The following is an 11,908-nucleotide window of genomic DNA, read 5'->3' as shown; positions in this document are numbered from 1 at the left end:
ACCTCTCCTGGTCCCTGCCCTGTTTCCCTGAAGCAAAGCCCCCAGCTCCCTCCTGCGGCTCACTCAGCATTTCCCTGGAAACAAAGACGGTCACCAGCCTTGTGCAAGCAAGCATCACATCCTCCGTGGGCCTGGTGCCCAACTTCCTCGAGGCCTGTTGGGGGTTCTTGGACACTTTTGCCTCTCGGGGCGTGGGAGGGCTGTGTGCACATCGGTGATCAGGATGTGGTGCTGGGGTGGGTGGTGGTCCCGTATCCAATCTCGTTCTCTCTGCAGGACTTGGCCTGGGCTATGAGCTACTATGCCCGGTTCTTCATCACCTACGTCCCTTTCTATGGCATTCTGGGAGCCGTCCTTTTCCTCAACTTCATCAGGTACCTGCGCTTGGCCTTGACAGGACTTTGACAGGAGGGCCCGTGCGGAAGGGCTCCGAGCTCCCCACTTCCTGCCCAGGCTGTCTGGGGCTGAGGGAGAGGGTCTGTTCCCACCGTGGCCGGGCCCCGTGGCAACTCCCGTGGCTCCCACGCTGAGCTGTGCTCTCTTCCAGGTTCCTGGAAAGCCACTGGTTTGTGTGGGTCACACAGATGAACCACCTCGTCATGGAGATTGACCACGAGCCCTACCGCGACTGGTTCAGCAGCCAGGTGAGGGCAGCCAGAGCTGGTCACCGGGGCCCAGTGGAGCCTGTGGGTCCACCTCCCTGGCCTCCAGCACTCGGCTGCTCACTGGGCCTGGTGCTGTACTGGGCTTCCCTAGGGCTGCCTGTGGCCTTCCGTTGGGCGGGCCCGGCGGGGAATCTGGGCGGGCCGAGGTCTCTAGGCCGGGCGGGATGTTAGGGAGGGGTGGGCCTCATGGGAAGGAGACGAAGCCTTTCCTTCTCCCTTGTCCTGGCCTCTCACCCCTCCCCTCCGCAGCTGGTAGCCACCTGCAACGTGGAGCAGTCCTTTTTCAACGACTGGTTCAGCGGGCACCTCAACTTCCAGATCGAGCACCAGTGAGCGCGGGCGGGCGGGCAGGCTGGGAAGGCGGGTGGCACCGGGGGAGGGAGGAGGTCACCAGCCCCATCTGGGCACGGGCAGCACATGGGGGCTACCTCCCTCTCCACCCTGGCCAGGCCCCGAGCGTGGCTCTGCAGCCAGCCCACTGAGGTGAGGGGGAGGGGCTCACACGGCCCTATGACAGCCACCCCTCCTGAGTGGCCCAAGCTTTGTCATTACAGAGGTCTCCCTTGATCCTGCAAGCCTGGCAGGGCAGGGGGATTGATCCCTTTATTGACAGGGAAACAGAGGCCCAGCTCCCCCCGCCCCCGTGCGCCGGTCTCCTGGGGAGGGGCGGGGGGCCGCACAGGGAGAGCTGTGGACAGGGTCTCCCTGGCCCTGACCGCCCATGTCTGTGCGGGCTGTGAGCGGAGGCGGGGGCGCCCTCACCCTGTCCCCGCTCTCCCCAGCCTCTTCCCCACCATGCCTCGGCACAACCTCCACAAGGTCGCACCGCTGGTGAAGTCTCTGTGCGCTAAGCACGGCATCAAGTACCAGGAGAAGCCGCTGCTGAGGGCCATGCTGGACATCATCAGGTAAGCGGTGGGGCGGGGGGGGGCGCGGGGTTCCTGGGGCCCAAGGGAGCGACCGAGAGGCGCGCAGCTGGGACTGCCCACGTTGGGGACTGACAGCCACCAGAGGGGAGGAGCCCTCCTGGCTCAAGTGTCCCCACCGGGCCACCTCCCTTACTAGGAATGACCTGGCTTCGCTCTGGGCTGGATGGGGACCCTCCCTTTATCCTTCCTCCAGGGGTTCCCCGGGGAGCCCTGAGCAGGCAACCCTGCAGCCCCGCTGAGAGCTGAGAAGCACCGCACCCCCAGCGCGGCCTCTGCAGCCACCCTCTCCCTAGGGCTCCCCTGACGGTCCCCTCCTCTTCCCAGGTGTCTGAAGAAGTCCGGGGAGCTGTGGCTGGACGCCTACCTCCACAAATGAAGCAACAGCCCTGGGGGCACCCACGGGGAAGGGGGAGCAGGTGGGAGTGCTGGCCACAGGGAGGGGTGGGCTTTTGTTCTGAGGGGTGTCCACGAGGTTGGGGTACATGCTGGCTTGGGGATCCCATTTTTGGTCTTTCTGCTGTTTTTCTCTCCGCTTTCGCTTCGCTTCTCTCTCTGACACCCTCCCTCATGGGGCCGCCCTCTATCAGGTGGCCCCTCACCTTCTCCCAGCTCCCACCCCCAGGAGCAGAGAGAGGTGCTCTGTCCCGGCCCCCAGCTTCTGCCAGACCAGAGGTCCACAGATACCGCCCCATCTTGCTGCCTGGCCTCTAGGCCTCACACTACCTTGTCTTCCTCCGATAGTCCTGAGGTCCGTGGGGGACCTGGGGTCCTAGTTGGGCACCACGGCTCCCTGGTCTGCAGGCCCGGCCCCCCCCTCTGACATGGCCCCACTGGACCGGGGCTCGGGGCCTCCCTGCTGGCACCCCTTCTCTTCAGGTGTCCAGGGTCCTGGCCCTGACCCTGGCTCCCTTTGCCTGCAGTGCAGCCAGCTCAGACCTCGGGGCCCAGGCAAGTGTCCTCGCCCCGTGGGAGCCCCCTGACCCGAGGCTTGTGCTGTTCCATCCCACCGTCTGCCATGTCTCCCCAGCTCCACAGCCTGGGACCTGGGGGCCAAGGCGGCCATCCTGAAGGTGGGCTTGGCCAAGGCCATGGCCCGGTCAGAGGATCAGCCGGCCTGTTGGCTCAGCCCTGCCCCACCCCCCACATCCCCCTCAGATGTTTGACGGGGCTGGGAGACCTAAGATTCTGGAGCGATCCGACCCTTCTCCGAAGCGCTCCGTTACCTGCCAGGCAGTGCTAGTCAGTCTCTAGCTGCTTGGCCGAGTGGCCTTGAGCCCTTCAAGCTGCAGGAGGGCGCCTCACACAGCCCCTCCCCATGCGGGAACGCCAGTGTGGACGTGCTCACACCATCTTCTGCTCTCTCCTGTCCTGTTTTTTTTAACCTTTTGTTATAGATACATTCTGACAGGGGGAGCGACAACAGGGCTGGGCCTTGTCAGAACCTTTTCCCACCTGCCTCTCCGGGCCCCGCCGTGGGCTGAGCCCGCCCGGCTCACTCACGGAGGCCACAGGGACCCCAACTGTGGGGGCTGCAGGAGCCGCTGCTGTCGAGAGGGCAGCAGGGGCCCAGGGGGAGGCAGTGCCAGAGAAGATGACCCTGAGGATCTGGGGGGTTTGGGAGGGAGATATGATGAGGGCCCAGTGAAAACTGCAACAAGAAGTTTGAGGGCTGGAGGCCGGGCGGCGGAGGGGTTGGGGAGTGAGCGGGAGGGAGGGACCCGGGGCTGCTAGATTCGGAAATCTAACCCACTAACCAATATTTAGCTTCGGGGGAGGGGAGCTCAAAGTGGGGGCCTGTGGGGGAGGGCTGTCGTCCCCCAGCTCTGGCCAGCCACGGGGGACGCATCCTGTGTGACAGACCTGTGGGTTGCCATGACAACATGGGCCCGCCCCCCCCGAGGCCCTCCTGCCAAGAACACAGGCCCTAAGAGCTGTCCTTCCCTAGAGACAGAATGGATCCATAGGGAACTGATGTTAATTTTTACCATGTCACTTCCCCACCCCTACATTTTTTGGAAATAAAAGTAATTTTATTCTCATTTCTTGCACGTTAATGCTGGGCGGGCTGTCGGGACCGAGGAAGGGGCTTTGTAACCGGGGCACCGGGGAGGAGGCCCATGGTGGTGGAGGCAGGCTTTTTGTTGTCCCCTCCCCAGCTGCAGTCACCCTACCCCCATCCCCTGCTGCCTCTGCTCAGGAGAGAACTTCTCTCCCCTTCCCTGAAGTACATTCACACAAACCCAACCCCACACATGGCCACTGGAGCCCAAGGAGGCTTTCTGGAAGGTCTCTGGAGGGCAACAAGGAGAAGCACATTCCTGACCTCCCCATTCCCCATCTCTGTTCCTAGTTCCTCCTGGGACCAGCTGTCTGCTCACAATTTTCTGGTCAGTGCACAGAGCGCTGGGGGGCAAAGAGACTCTCAGAAGGGGCTTTGGAAAGTCCTGGAGACCTATGCTTCCATCCTATGGCCCCTGGGTCCAGATCAGCGGCTCATTTGGTCCCCACACCCCGGGGAGACACCCAGGCCGTCTCAGCCCAGGGCCGCCAGGTTCACAGGCAGCGGCAGACAGTGAATCCTGGGTCTGTCCTACCGCCAAGCCTGGGCAAAGTCCACAGGGCTGTACCAGAAGCCCACATGCTGCCCTGCACCCCTGCCCGCGGGCTGGCTCGGCCAGCAGGTGAAGCTAGGTGTGCCAGCGAAGGGCCAAGGGGTTCGGCATAGCCAGCGCCTGGCCTTGTGTCTCCTCCCAGCAGGGCTGCGGGGTAGACCCTCGTGCCCCTCTTGCTTTCCCCGTGACCCCAGTATCACGGGCAGGGACAGCCAGCTGTCCCAGGTAGGGTGGGGGTGGTTCCCCAGTGGGTGCAGGGACTCGGCAGCAGGACCCGGGTTTGTAGGAAGGAGCCCTGAGCCAGGAGGCAGAGACCCACTGAGTGGCCTTGGGTGAGCCCCGTGCCCTGGTCGTCTGGGCCAGTCCCGCCATTTGTATAGGGAAGGCACTGGGCTGCCGTGATGCTGTCACTCTCCGCACCTGTGAGCCTTGGCCTGGCCCTTCCAGGAGAGAGTCTTCGAGGCTGGAAGACCACAAGGGACACACCTTCCATCCTTCTTACCTGTGCCTGTGTTCTGCCTCCTACCTGGGCAGGGCGTGGCTCCTGGTCCCCCAGGATGGGACATTACAGGCCCCGCCACCCCACCAGCTCTAAGTTCATCCCCTGCGCCAAGCAGGCTCCTGGGGACAGGGAGAGTGGTGGGGAGGACTGACGGGCTTGGAGGACGTTGTGGCTCTGAGGGCACCAGCTAAATCTTAGATCAGGTCAGCGGGCACTTGGATCTTCGCTGTGGCTTTTTCCTTTTTTTAAAGGTTTTATTTATTTATCTGACAGAGCGAGAGAGAGCACAAGCAGGGGGAACAGACAGTAGAGGGAGAAGGAGAAGCAGGCTCCCTGCCAAGCAGGGAGCCCGATGTGGGGCTCGATCCCAGGACCCTGAGATCACGACCTGAGCCGAAGGCAGACGCTTAACGACTGAGCCACCCAGGCGCCCCTCGCTGTGGCTTTTTCCCCCCACACCGTCTTTGTGCTCAAGTATTCTTACCCTGGCGGCACGAAGTTGGGGACACCCATACCTGCTCTCTGCTTAATTGTTTCTCCTGTCCCCAAACTCTGTGGAGGCTCTTGCCCAACACAGAGTCATGGGTTTCCCCACCCTCGCACCCCATCCCAAAGTCATGAGTCCCTGACATGGGTGGTCCTGAGTGATCACAAGACCCGAAGCTTCCATTCTCGGTGGAGGCTGGGACCAGAAGGGCAAGAACTGGCCAGGGGCCACATGGTGGCAGCAGCTGGATCCCTGCTCCTCACCCCGCACTCTGCCTGGCCATCCCCTCCACTCCCTCAAGGCAAGGGCTGTTTCCCAGAACAAGACGTCCCCCAACACCATCATGTCAAATGTCAGACCACTCCCAAGAGGCCCAGCAGCTGGCCAAAGGGGGCAGAGATGGTGGAAGGAGTCCCTGGGGGGCTGAGAGCCTGCTCAGCTTGGTGGGTGGCCTGGGCACGTGCAGGGCGCTGGGCCCCGAGGAGGGGCTGGCCCAGCAGCCTGGGCTGTGCGTGGACCTGGAGCCGCAGCGGTGGTCAGTGCCCTGGCAAGTTCCTTAGGCGTCCGGTGGGCCACTCAGAAACCCTCTTGGTCCGTTGGGAGGAGAGAGGAGGCCTTTGGTGACAAGGGGCAGGGTGGAGGTGGCAGCCCTGGGCTCCAATTGCCTTTGGGAGTCACCGATCACTGCTCAGGAGATAGTGCCTTGGGCCAATCAGGACTCCTCAGCTGTCCTAGCTGCAACGTCCCTGGAGAGGTGCGTCACTCTGGACGGGATGCAGCTTCTCACAAAGCCCCTGGTCTGACACCTGACATGGAAATGAGAAACTGTGGATCCCAGGAGTGCCTACAAGCACTTTTGGGAAAAGACTGAGGCCCGAGGGGAAGGCGTGGCCCGGGTCCAGGAACTCGGGGTTCTCTGGGCTGCATTGGACATTTCGAATCAGACTGGCCAAGCATACACAACCAGCGGCCACCTAGCATGCTAGCATTTGAAGACCAAGTCTCCACTGCCCTCTGCCCTCATAAATGTTTCTTTGGATGTTGAAGGCATTTAGTTCTTTCTTCCAAATCACCTGGTTCAAGAATCCAGGAGAATTAGGGACAGGTCCCGAGAGCTTGGAAAGGGCCAAGCAGAATACGCAGCCAGGTGCTCCCAGACCTGCCGCGGGTGGGGGTGGGGGGACCCTGTGAAAGATCTATGACCTGTCTTGTCACATAGGAGTTCATTTATAACCCAGACCAGCCACTCCCAACATTACCGGCAGGTCTGGTTCTTGTGAATCTCCTTTCCCACCATCTGCCCGGGCTGACCACGGGAGACTCCGTAAATGCTGGTTGACTGAAGGAACAAATCAGCAAGTCCTGGCTGCCCACAGCCTTTCTGCTTTTCCTCTGCGCCCAAGACTATGTGCAGACCATCAAGCAGGGATCGGGGGTTTCTTGGAGGCTCCGCCAAGGCCCGTCCTTCTCTCCTTTTACACCCCTGGCCCACACTGCCTAGGTTTTTGTTCCAGGACTCCGGAAGAGACCTCCTGATAGAGAAGTGGAGCTCAGCTCAGGAGAGGGGTGATGACCTGTCCGCATGGGGGACAGAGTGGGACAAGGGCAAAGATGACCCGCCAGTGAAAGACACTTCCCCAAGTGTCCTCTGAGCAAGTCACTAGGCAACCACCGATTTGCAGAGGAAGAGCGCACTCCCCGAGGCCACCACCAGGGGCAGCACGGAGCGTGGCACGCCCCACCGCGGTGCAGATACTCTGGACGCCCCTAGGTGGCGTCGCAGGCTCAGCATTCCCCACCGCGGGGACGTGCCGCCCCCAAGGACAGGGTGTTAACATTTCCGGTAGGTGGCTGTGCATCCGGGCCACGGCAGGAAATGCACTGACGGCCCAGGAGATCGAGGGACTGCCGTCAGGGCCCACATGGCACCCGGAGGCAGCAGGGCTTCCATAGGCGGCCACAGGAAAGGGGGTCTCCCAGCAGAGGGAACAGCCTGGGCAGGTGCCCTGAATGTGGGATCTGCTCTGGACATGGGGTCAGAGACAGCCACGGGCTTGTCCCAGGTCAGGGCAGGTGGCGCCCAGGGTGTTGGAGTGCGTGCACGAAGTTTTAAAAAATTCTGAGCCCTGTTGTTAAGCCCTATGCAAAGAACCTTCCACCACCCTAGGAGGTCATAGTACCGCTCAGAGAGGTTAAATAACTCCCCACAAGGTGATACAGCCGTGAGTCCCAGTGCAGGCAGGACCCCCATCCCCCCACCCGGTTTTCCTCACCAGAGAAGAGTGGGTGGGAGCCGCATGGAGGGGCTCAGGTGGGGGGGGGGTGGTCCTGGGAAAGGACTGGAGAAGATCTCCAGGATGTGTGCCCCTTCCACCTCCTGAAGAGAACCCAGCCCGCGGCAATGGCAGGCCTGACAAAGTGAGGGGCATCCTGCGGCGGATGGGGGGACTCCGGCTCCCCCTCCAGAAAGGCCCTCAGAGAAATCCTAGCTCAGCGCTTCATTTTCTTTAAGCTGCTGACACCACGCAGGAACCTGGTCCCAGGCAGGCGTTCGAGAAGGCCGGTGTCCCCCGCTCTTGGGGGCCACTGAGCGCAGTCAAGCTGCACCCCCACCAGCCTGATGCCAAGTGCAGGACCAGCGGGTGGCCCGAGGAGGCCCCTCATCACGGAGGCTGCGGGAGGCCAGTGCAGGTCCGGGCCATACTGGCTTCGCTTCCTGTGCTCACGGGGCCCCTGTGGACATGGCCTTCTGCCCTGAGCCCTGGTCTGCTGGACCAGCCCCCGTCCCGCTGTGTAGAGGACTCAGGCGAGGGGACCCCAACGTGACTGCCCAAGGTTGCTGGTGAGTGGGTAAAGAATAGGAAGGGACGGCCCAGGCCCACAGAGAGATCTGAGCCTGGGGCAGCTGCTGGCTCCCCGACCCAGGGCAGAGGGGACCTCTGAAAGTCACCATTTATCCCCCTGCCCCCATCTCCCAGCACCCAAGGGCCCGAACTCCTCTCAGGAAGTCTGGGGCAGACTCCAGCCCCAAGATTCTTGCAGATTCACTACTCTACTCCATCACAGATCTGGGTTTGTTTTTATATAAAAATAACAGTTTTCCCTAAATTTTTGCTCTAGGAAAACATGCGATGCTGTGTGGCTTTATGTACCATCCCCCTAGCCCTGGTCCTGTTTGGCCAAGAACCATGGCCTTAGGGCTGCCAAGCAGACAGGTGAGGGGGCCGAGGTGAAGACAGCAGAGTGGGCAGGGCCCCCTACGCCAGGTGGGGAGGGGGGCAGGGGGGCGGAGGGGTCAAGCCTGCCTGGGCCAGCTTGGTGGCAGCCGGGGCCCTGCATGCTGCGCTCACTGGTGGAGGTAGGCTTCCAGCCAGACGTCGCCAGACTTCTTCAGGGATCTAGGAGGCAGAGATGGGGTGGATGTGTTGACTGCAAGATACTAGCCCCTTCCCCCCCAAGACAGTGAGGGTGAGTGGACTTGTCCCCATTCCTCTGGGGCAGGAGGCTGGCATGGGGGTGGGGGTGGTGCAGAAGGGTCACTGGGAGAGGCCTTTGCACTCTTCCCTTGCCCCAGGTAGTCTCTCCCCCCGCCCACCGCCACACACATGTCCCCATCCCAGCCCTCCCCCCTCGTCCCCATCTCTGCTCACGTGGCGCCTTCTCAATACCACCTACCCTGCCACCCTATTAAAAACCGCAAGTCCTGCCTGGCCCTCCCATCCCCTCGCCCGCTCCCATTCTTAGGTTTCATGGTTTTGTTTTGCCAAAGCATATCTTCTCTTCCCACATTTTCTGTACTTATTTTAACTGCTTTCTGTTTCCCCTACTAGGATGTCAGCTCCAGGAAGGCTGGGATCTCGGCCTGTTCTGCTCATAGACACTGATGCATCGACAGCCCTCAGGACAGGGCCTGGGCCCCCAAAGGTGCTCCCTAAACCCGGCGGTATGAGAGAGCCCTGGGAAAGGAGGGAGGGCACAGGCTGAGGACAGAAAGTTTGATCAGAAAGGCCTCGAGTGCCAGCTCTTGGAGAGGGACCCGTGTGCCCAGGAAGGGGCCCCAGGGGAGCCGCCGCGCATGGAGGGCCCTTACCCAATGATGTCCACCAGGGCGGTGAGGAAGGGCTTCACTTCGTAGTTGAGGCCATGCTTGGCACACAGGGCCTTGACCAGCGGGGCCACCCTGCGGTAGTTGTGCCTTGGCATCGTGGGGAAGAGGCTGGCGGGGAGAGTGTGGGCTGGCACCTGAGGTGAGGGGGTGCCGGAGGGAGCCCCTACCCACCCATCACCTCCCAGGCCTCCAGGGAGTCCCGGGCTTATGTCTTGGCCTCCCCAGGGAAAGAGCGGACACAGGGGCCCCTCGTCAGCCCCTGGGCTCGGGACCCACTCCCACCCCCGTGGGGCCTCCAGGGACCACGCTCACTGGTGCTCAATCTGGAAGTTGAGGTGCCCGCTGAACCAGTCAGTGAAGAGCGAGGGTTCCACGTTGCAGGTGGCTGCCAGCTGCCAGGAACGGGTGGGGCACCGGTGAGACAGGTGGGCAAGGGGCCCGGACCTGGCAGCCCTGCCAGGGCCCCCGCTCCCCCTAGCGGGGACTCGGCCCGGCGGCGCCCCAGCAGCCCACCTGAGAGCTGGCCCAGTCCCGGTGCTTCTCGTGGCCGATCTCCTTGGGGATGTGGTTCATCTGCGTGATCCACACGAACCAGTGGCTCTCCAGGACCCTGTGAGGGGAGACTCAGGCACTGCCCGTGTCCAGCTCACCACCTGGATCAGACCTGGGCCTCGGCTTCCTCATCTGCGCCACGGAATTGCAGTAGCCCCTCCCCCACTGGGCAAAGCAGGGGCCATTGCTCAGCGGAGCCCAGAGCAGCCCTGCTCGTGAGGGTGGCCATCCACGGGGCCCCCTGTAAGCCAGGCCACGTCCCCCAGACCCACTGTCCCTGGGATCCTGCCACTCATGTTCCTCAGCCACCCAGGGAGGCAACCCTGCTGTCCCCATACTGCAGATGGGGACGTGGAGGCTCTGAGAGCGGAGGGCTGTGGTCGGGGTCCCCTGCTGCCTGTGTGTGGCCTCTCCAACTCGCTGCCATTCCAAACCTGGCCGTACCTGACAGCGACAAAGAGGAGCAGGGCCCCAGGGAGGCCATAGAAGGGACTGTAGCACAGGAAGAAGCGCGAGTAGAAGCTGGCGGCCCAGAGCAAGTCCTGCGGAGGAGGGGAGAGGAGCACAGAGGCCCCGAGGCAGCCGGGAGGGGAGTTGGGGTCATCCACCCCTCCTGCTGGCTGTGCCTCGGAGCCCTGCATGGGTCCCCGTCTGCCTCTGGGCCTCGGTTTTTCTCAGCAAGGTAAAGGGACAGGGTCCTTTTGCCTTGCCAGCCTCATGGGACTGACTCTGGAGGGGAAGGTGCCATGGGGGGGGCCCCTCTGTGGGAGACAAATGCCTGGCAGAGTCGGCCCAGGGGATCCCCACCCCCTGGAAGGACACCCTGACTGGGAGAGACCCCCAGCACACCCCGTGCACACTCACGTGCGCGTGTGCGCACACACACACGTGTATCAGAGTCCCATGCACACCTGTTTGCATTCGTGGGCAGGGCTGCCCCCTCGTGCCCTACCTCCTGCTGCCACAGCTGGCTTCCCTAGGGGACCCGAGCAGAACCCCCACTCACCGCCCACTGCATGCACACCAGCATGTAGGCCAGATTTTCCACTTCAAAGTTCACCAGCGTGAGCAGCGGTGGGCCGACTGCAAGGGAGCACAAGGGGGCTCAGGAGGAGCAGGGCTGGGGTGCCAAGCAGAGCAGGCCGAGGGTGGACATCCACGGGGCTTGGGGAGTTGGGGAGCGAGGAGCTGTTATCCCGGGAACACCTGTGGGACCTGGTGCCGGTCCCCTCCAGCTGGGTGACCTCGCATCACCCACAAGGCCTAGTCCACGATCTTCCCTTGGCATCTGAGCCTTCCGCAGGCTGGGGCCAGCTTCCCACGTCCCGACCCTTAAACCCTCACCCCGGCCGCCCCAACGACTGTCCTAATGCTCTAGGGCTCCGGACCCCTCTGGTGTGAGTGCAGGAGGGAACTCCGAACGCTTCGGGCAGGGCAGGGCCGTGGCGGCCTCTGGCGAGGGGACAGTCAGGCCTGGCCGCAGGCTGGGGTGACCAGGGCTGGGAGAGGCCTGCAGGTGCCGTATGGAGGGAGGTTTAACAAGTGGGCCCCTGTCCCGGGAGGCGGTGGCGACCTCTGTCCAGGGCTGGCAGGCACGGTCCCAGGCCCCACTGTGCCCCCACCTCTGGCAGGACGCACAGACACTCACTCAGGAAGAAGTACAGATGCTGGTGGTTGTAGGGTAAGTAGCGACGCTTCTTCTTGCCGTACTGTGGAGACAGCCGGGGCTGGGGAGAGCGGCCCGCCAGGCCCTCCTCCTCCCAGGTCGGGGCAGGGGGCTGGCTGGGGGCAAGGCAACCCCAGGTTCTGGCCACTGGGCCCATCCCCACCCCCCACCCGGCTGGCAAGCAGGGAAGAGGAGCCCCTCGGGCAGGGGCGAGGCCTGGAGTCGGGGGCGGGGGGAGCTGGGTCAAGGGCCAGGTCTGGGCTACAGCAAGGGACTCGGTGGCCACAGTCCTCCCCGCCCCCCCCCCCCCCAATGAGCTGCAGGCCCAGCCGAGTGAGTCCATATTCTCCCCACACACCTCAATGGACGACTCCCCGAGGAGGAAGA

General features: G+C 62.9%; 2 protein-coding genes across 3 annotated transcripts in view; one reads left to right on the top strand and one right to left on the bottom strand.

The window, feature by feature from the left end:
- The window catches only part of FADS2 (fatty acid desaturase 2), a 30,297-nt gene extending 26,664 nt beyond the window's left edge, over window positions 1-3,633 (top strand). For both annotated transcript variants that reach the window (XM_081797990.1, XM_081797989.1), the window contains 5 exons: window positions 277-374; window positions 548-644; window positions 915-994; window positions 1,448-1,573; window positions 1,919-3,633. In XM_081797990.1, coding sequence (XP_081654116.1) covers window positions 277-374; window positions 548-644; window positions 915-994; window positions 1,448-1,573; window positions 1,919-1,970 — 453 coding nt within the window. In that variant the 3' untranslated portion in view covers window positions 1,971-3,633. The remainder of the gene's footprint in view (window positions 1-276; window positions 375-547; window positions 645-914; window positions 995-1,447; window positions 1,574-1,918) is intronic.
- Window positions 3,634-8,255: 4,622 nt separating this feature from the next.
- The window catches only part of FADS3 (fatty acid desaturase 3), a 12,713-nt gene continuing 9,060 nt past the window's right edge, over window positions 8,256-11,908 (bottom strand). Inside the window, exons 4-11 of the mRNA XM_081798714.1 lie at window positions 11,880-11,900; window positions 11,504-11,564; window positions 10,862-10,938; window positions 10,300-10,397; window positions 9,817-9,913; window positions 9,616-9,695; window positions 9,286-9,411; window positions 8,256-8,593 (exon numbers count right to left, since the gene is read on the bottom strand). Of these exons, the coding sequence (XP_081654840.1) occupies window positions 8,542-8,593; window positions 9,286-9,411; window positions 9,616-9,695; window positions 9,817-9,913; window positions 10,300-10,397; window positions 10,862-10,938; window positions 11,504-11,564; window positions 11,880-11,900 (612 nt within the window). The 3' untranslated portion in view covers window positions 8,256-8,541. The remainder of the gene's footprint in view (window positions 8,594-9,285; window positions 9,412-9,615; window positions 9,696-9,816; window positions 9,914-10,299; window positions 10,398-10,861; window positions 10,939-11,503; window positions 11,565-11,879; window positions 11,901-11,908) is intronic.

Source organism: Leptonychotes weddellii, chromosome 11 (assembly GCF_054177405.1).
Source record: "Leptonychotes weddellii isolate Sample4059 chromosome 11, ASM5417740v2, whole genome shotgun sequence".
Taxonomy (NCBI): domain Eukaryota; kingdom Metazoa; phylum Chordata; class Mammalia; order Carnivora; family Phocidae; genus Leptonychotes; species Leptonychotes weddellii.
This window is presented reverse-complemented; position numbering and strand designations above follow the sequence as displayed.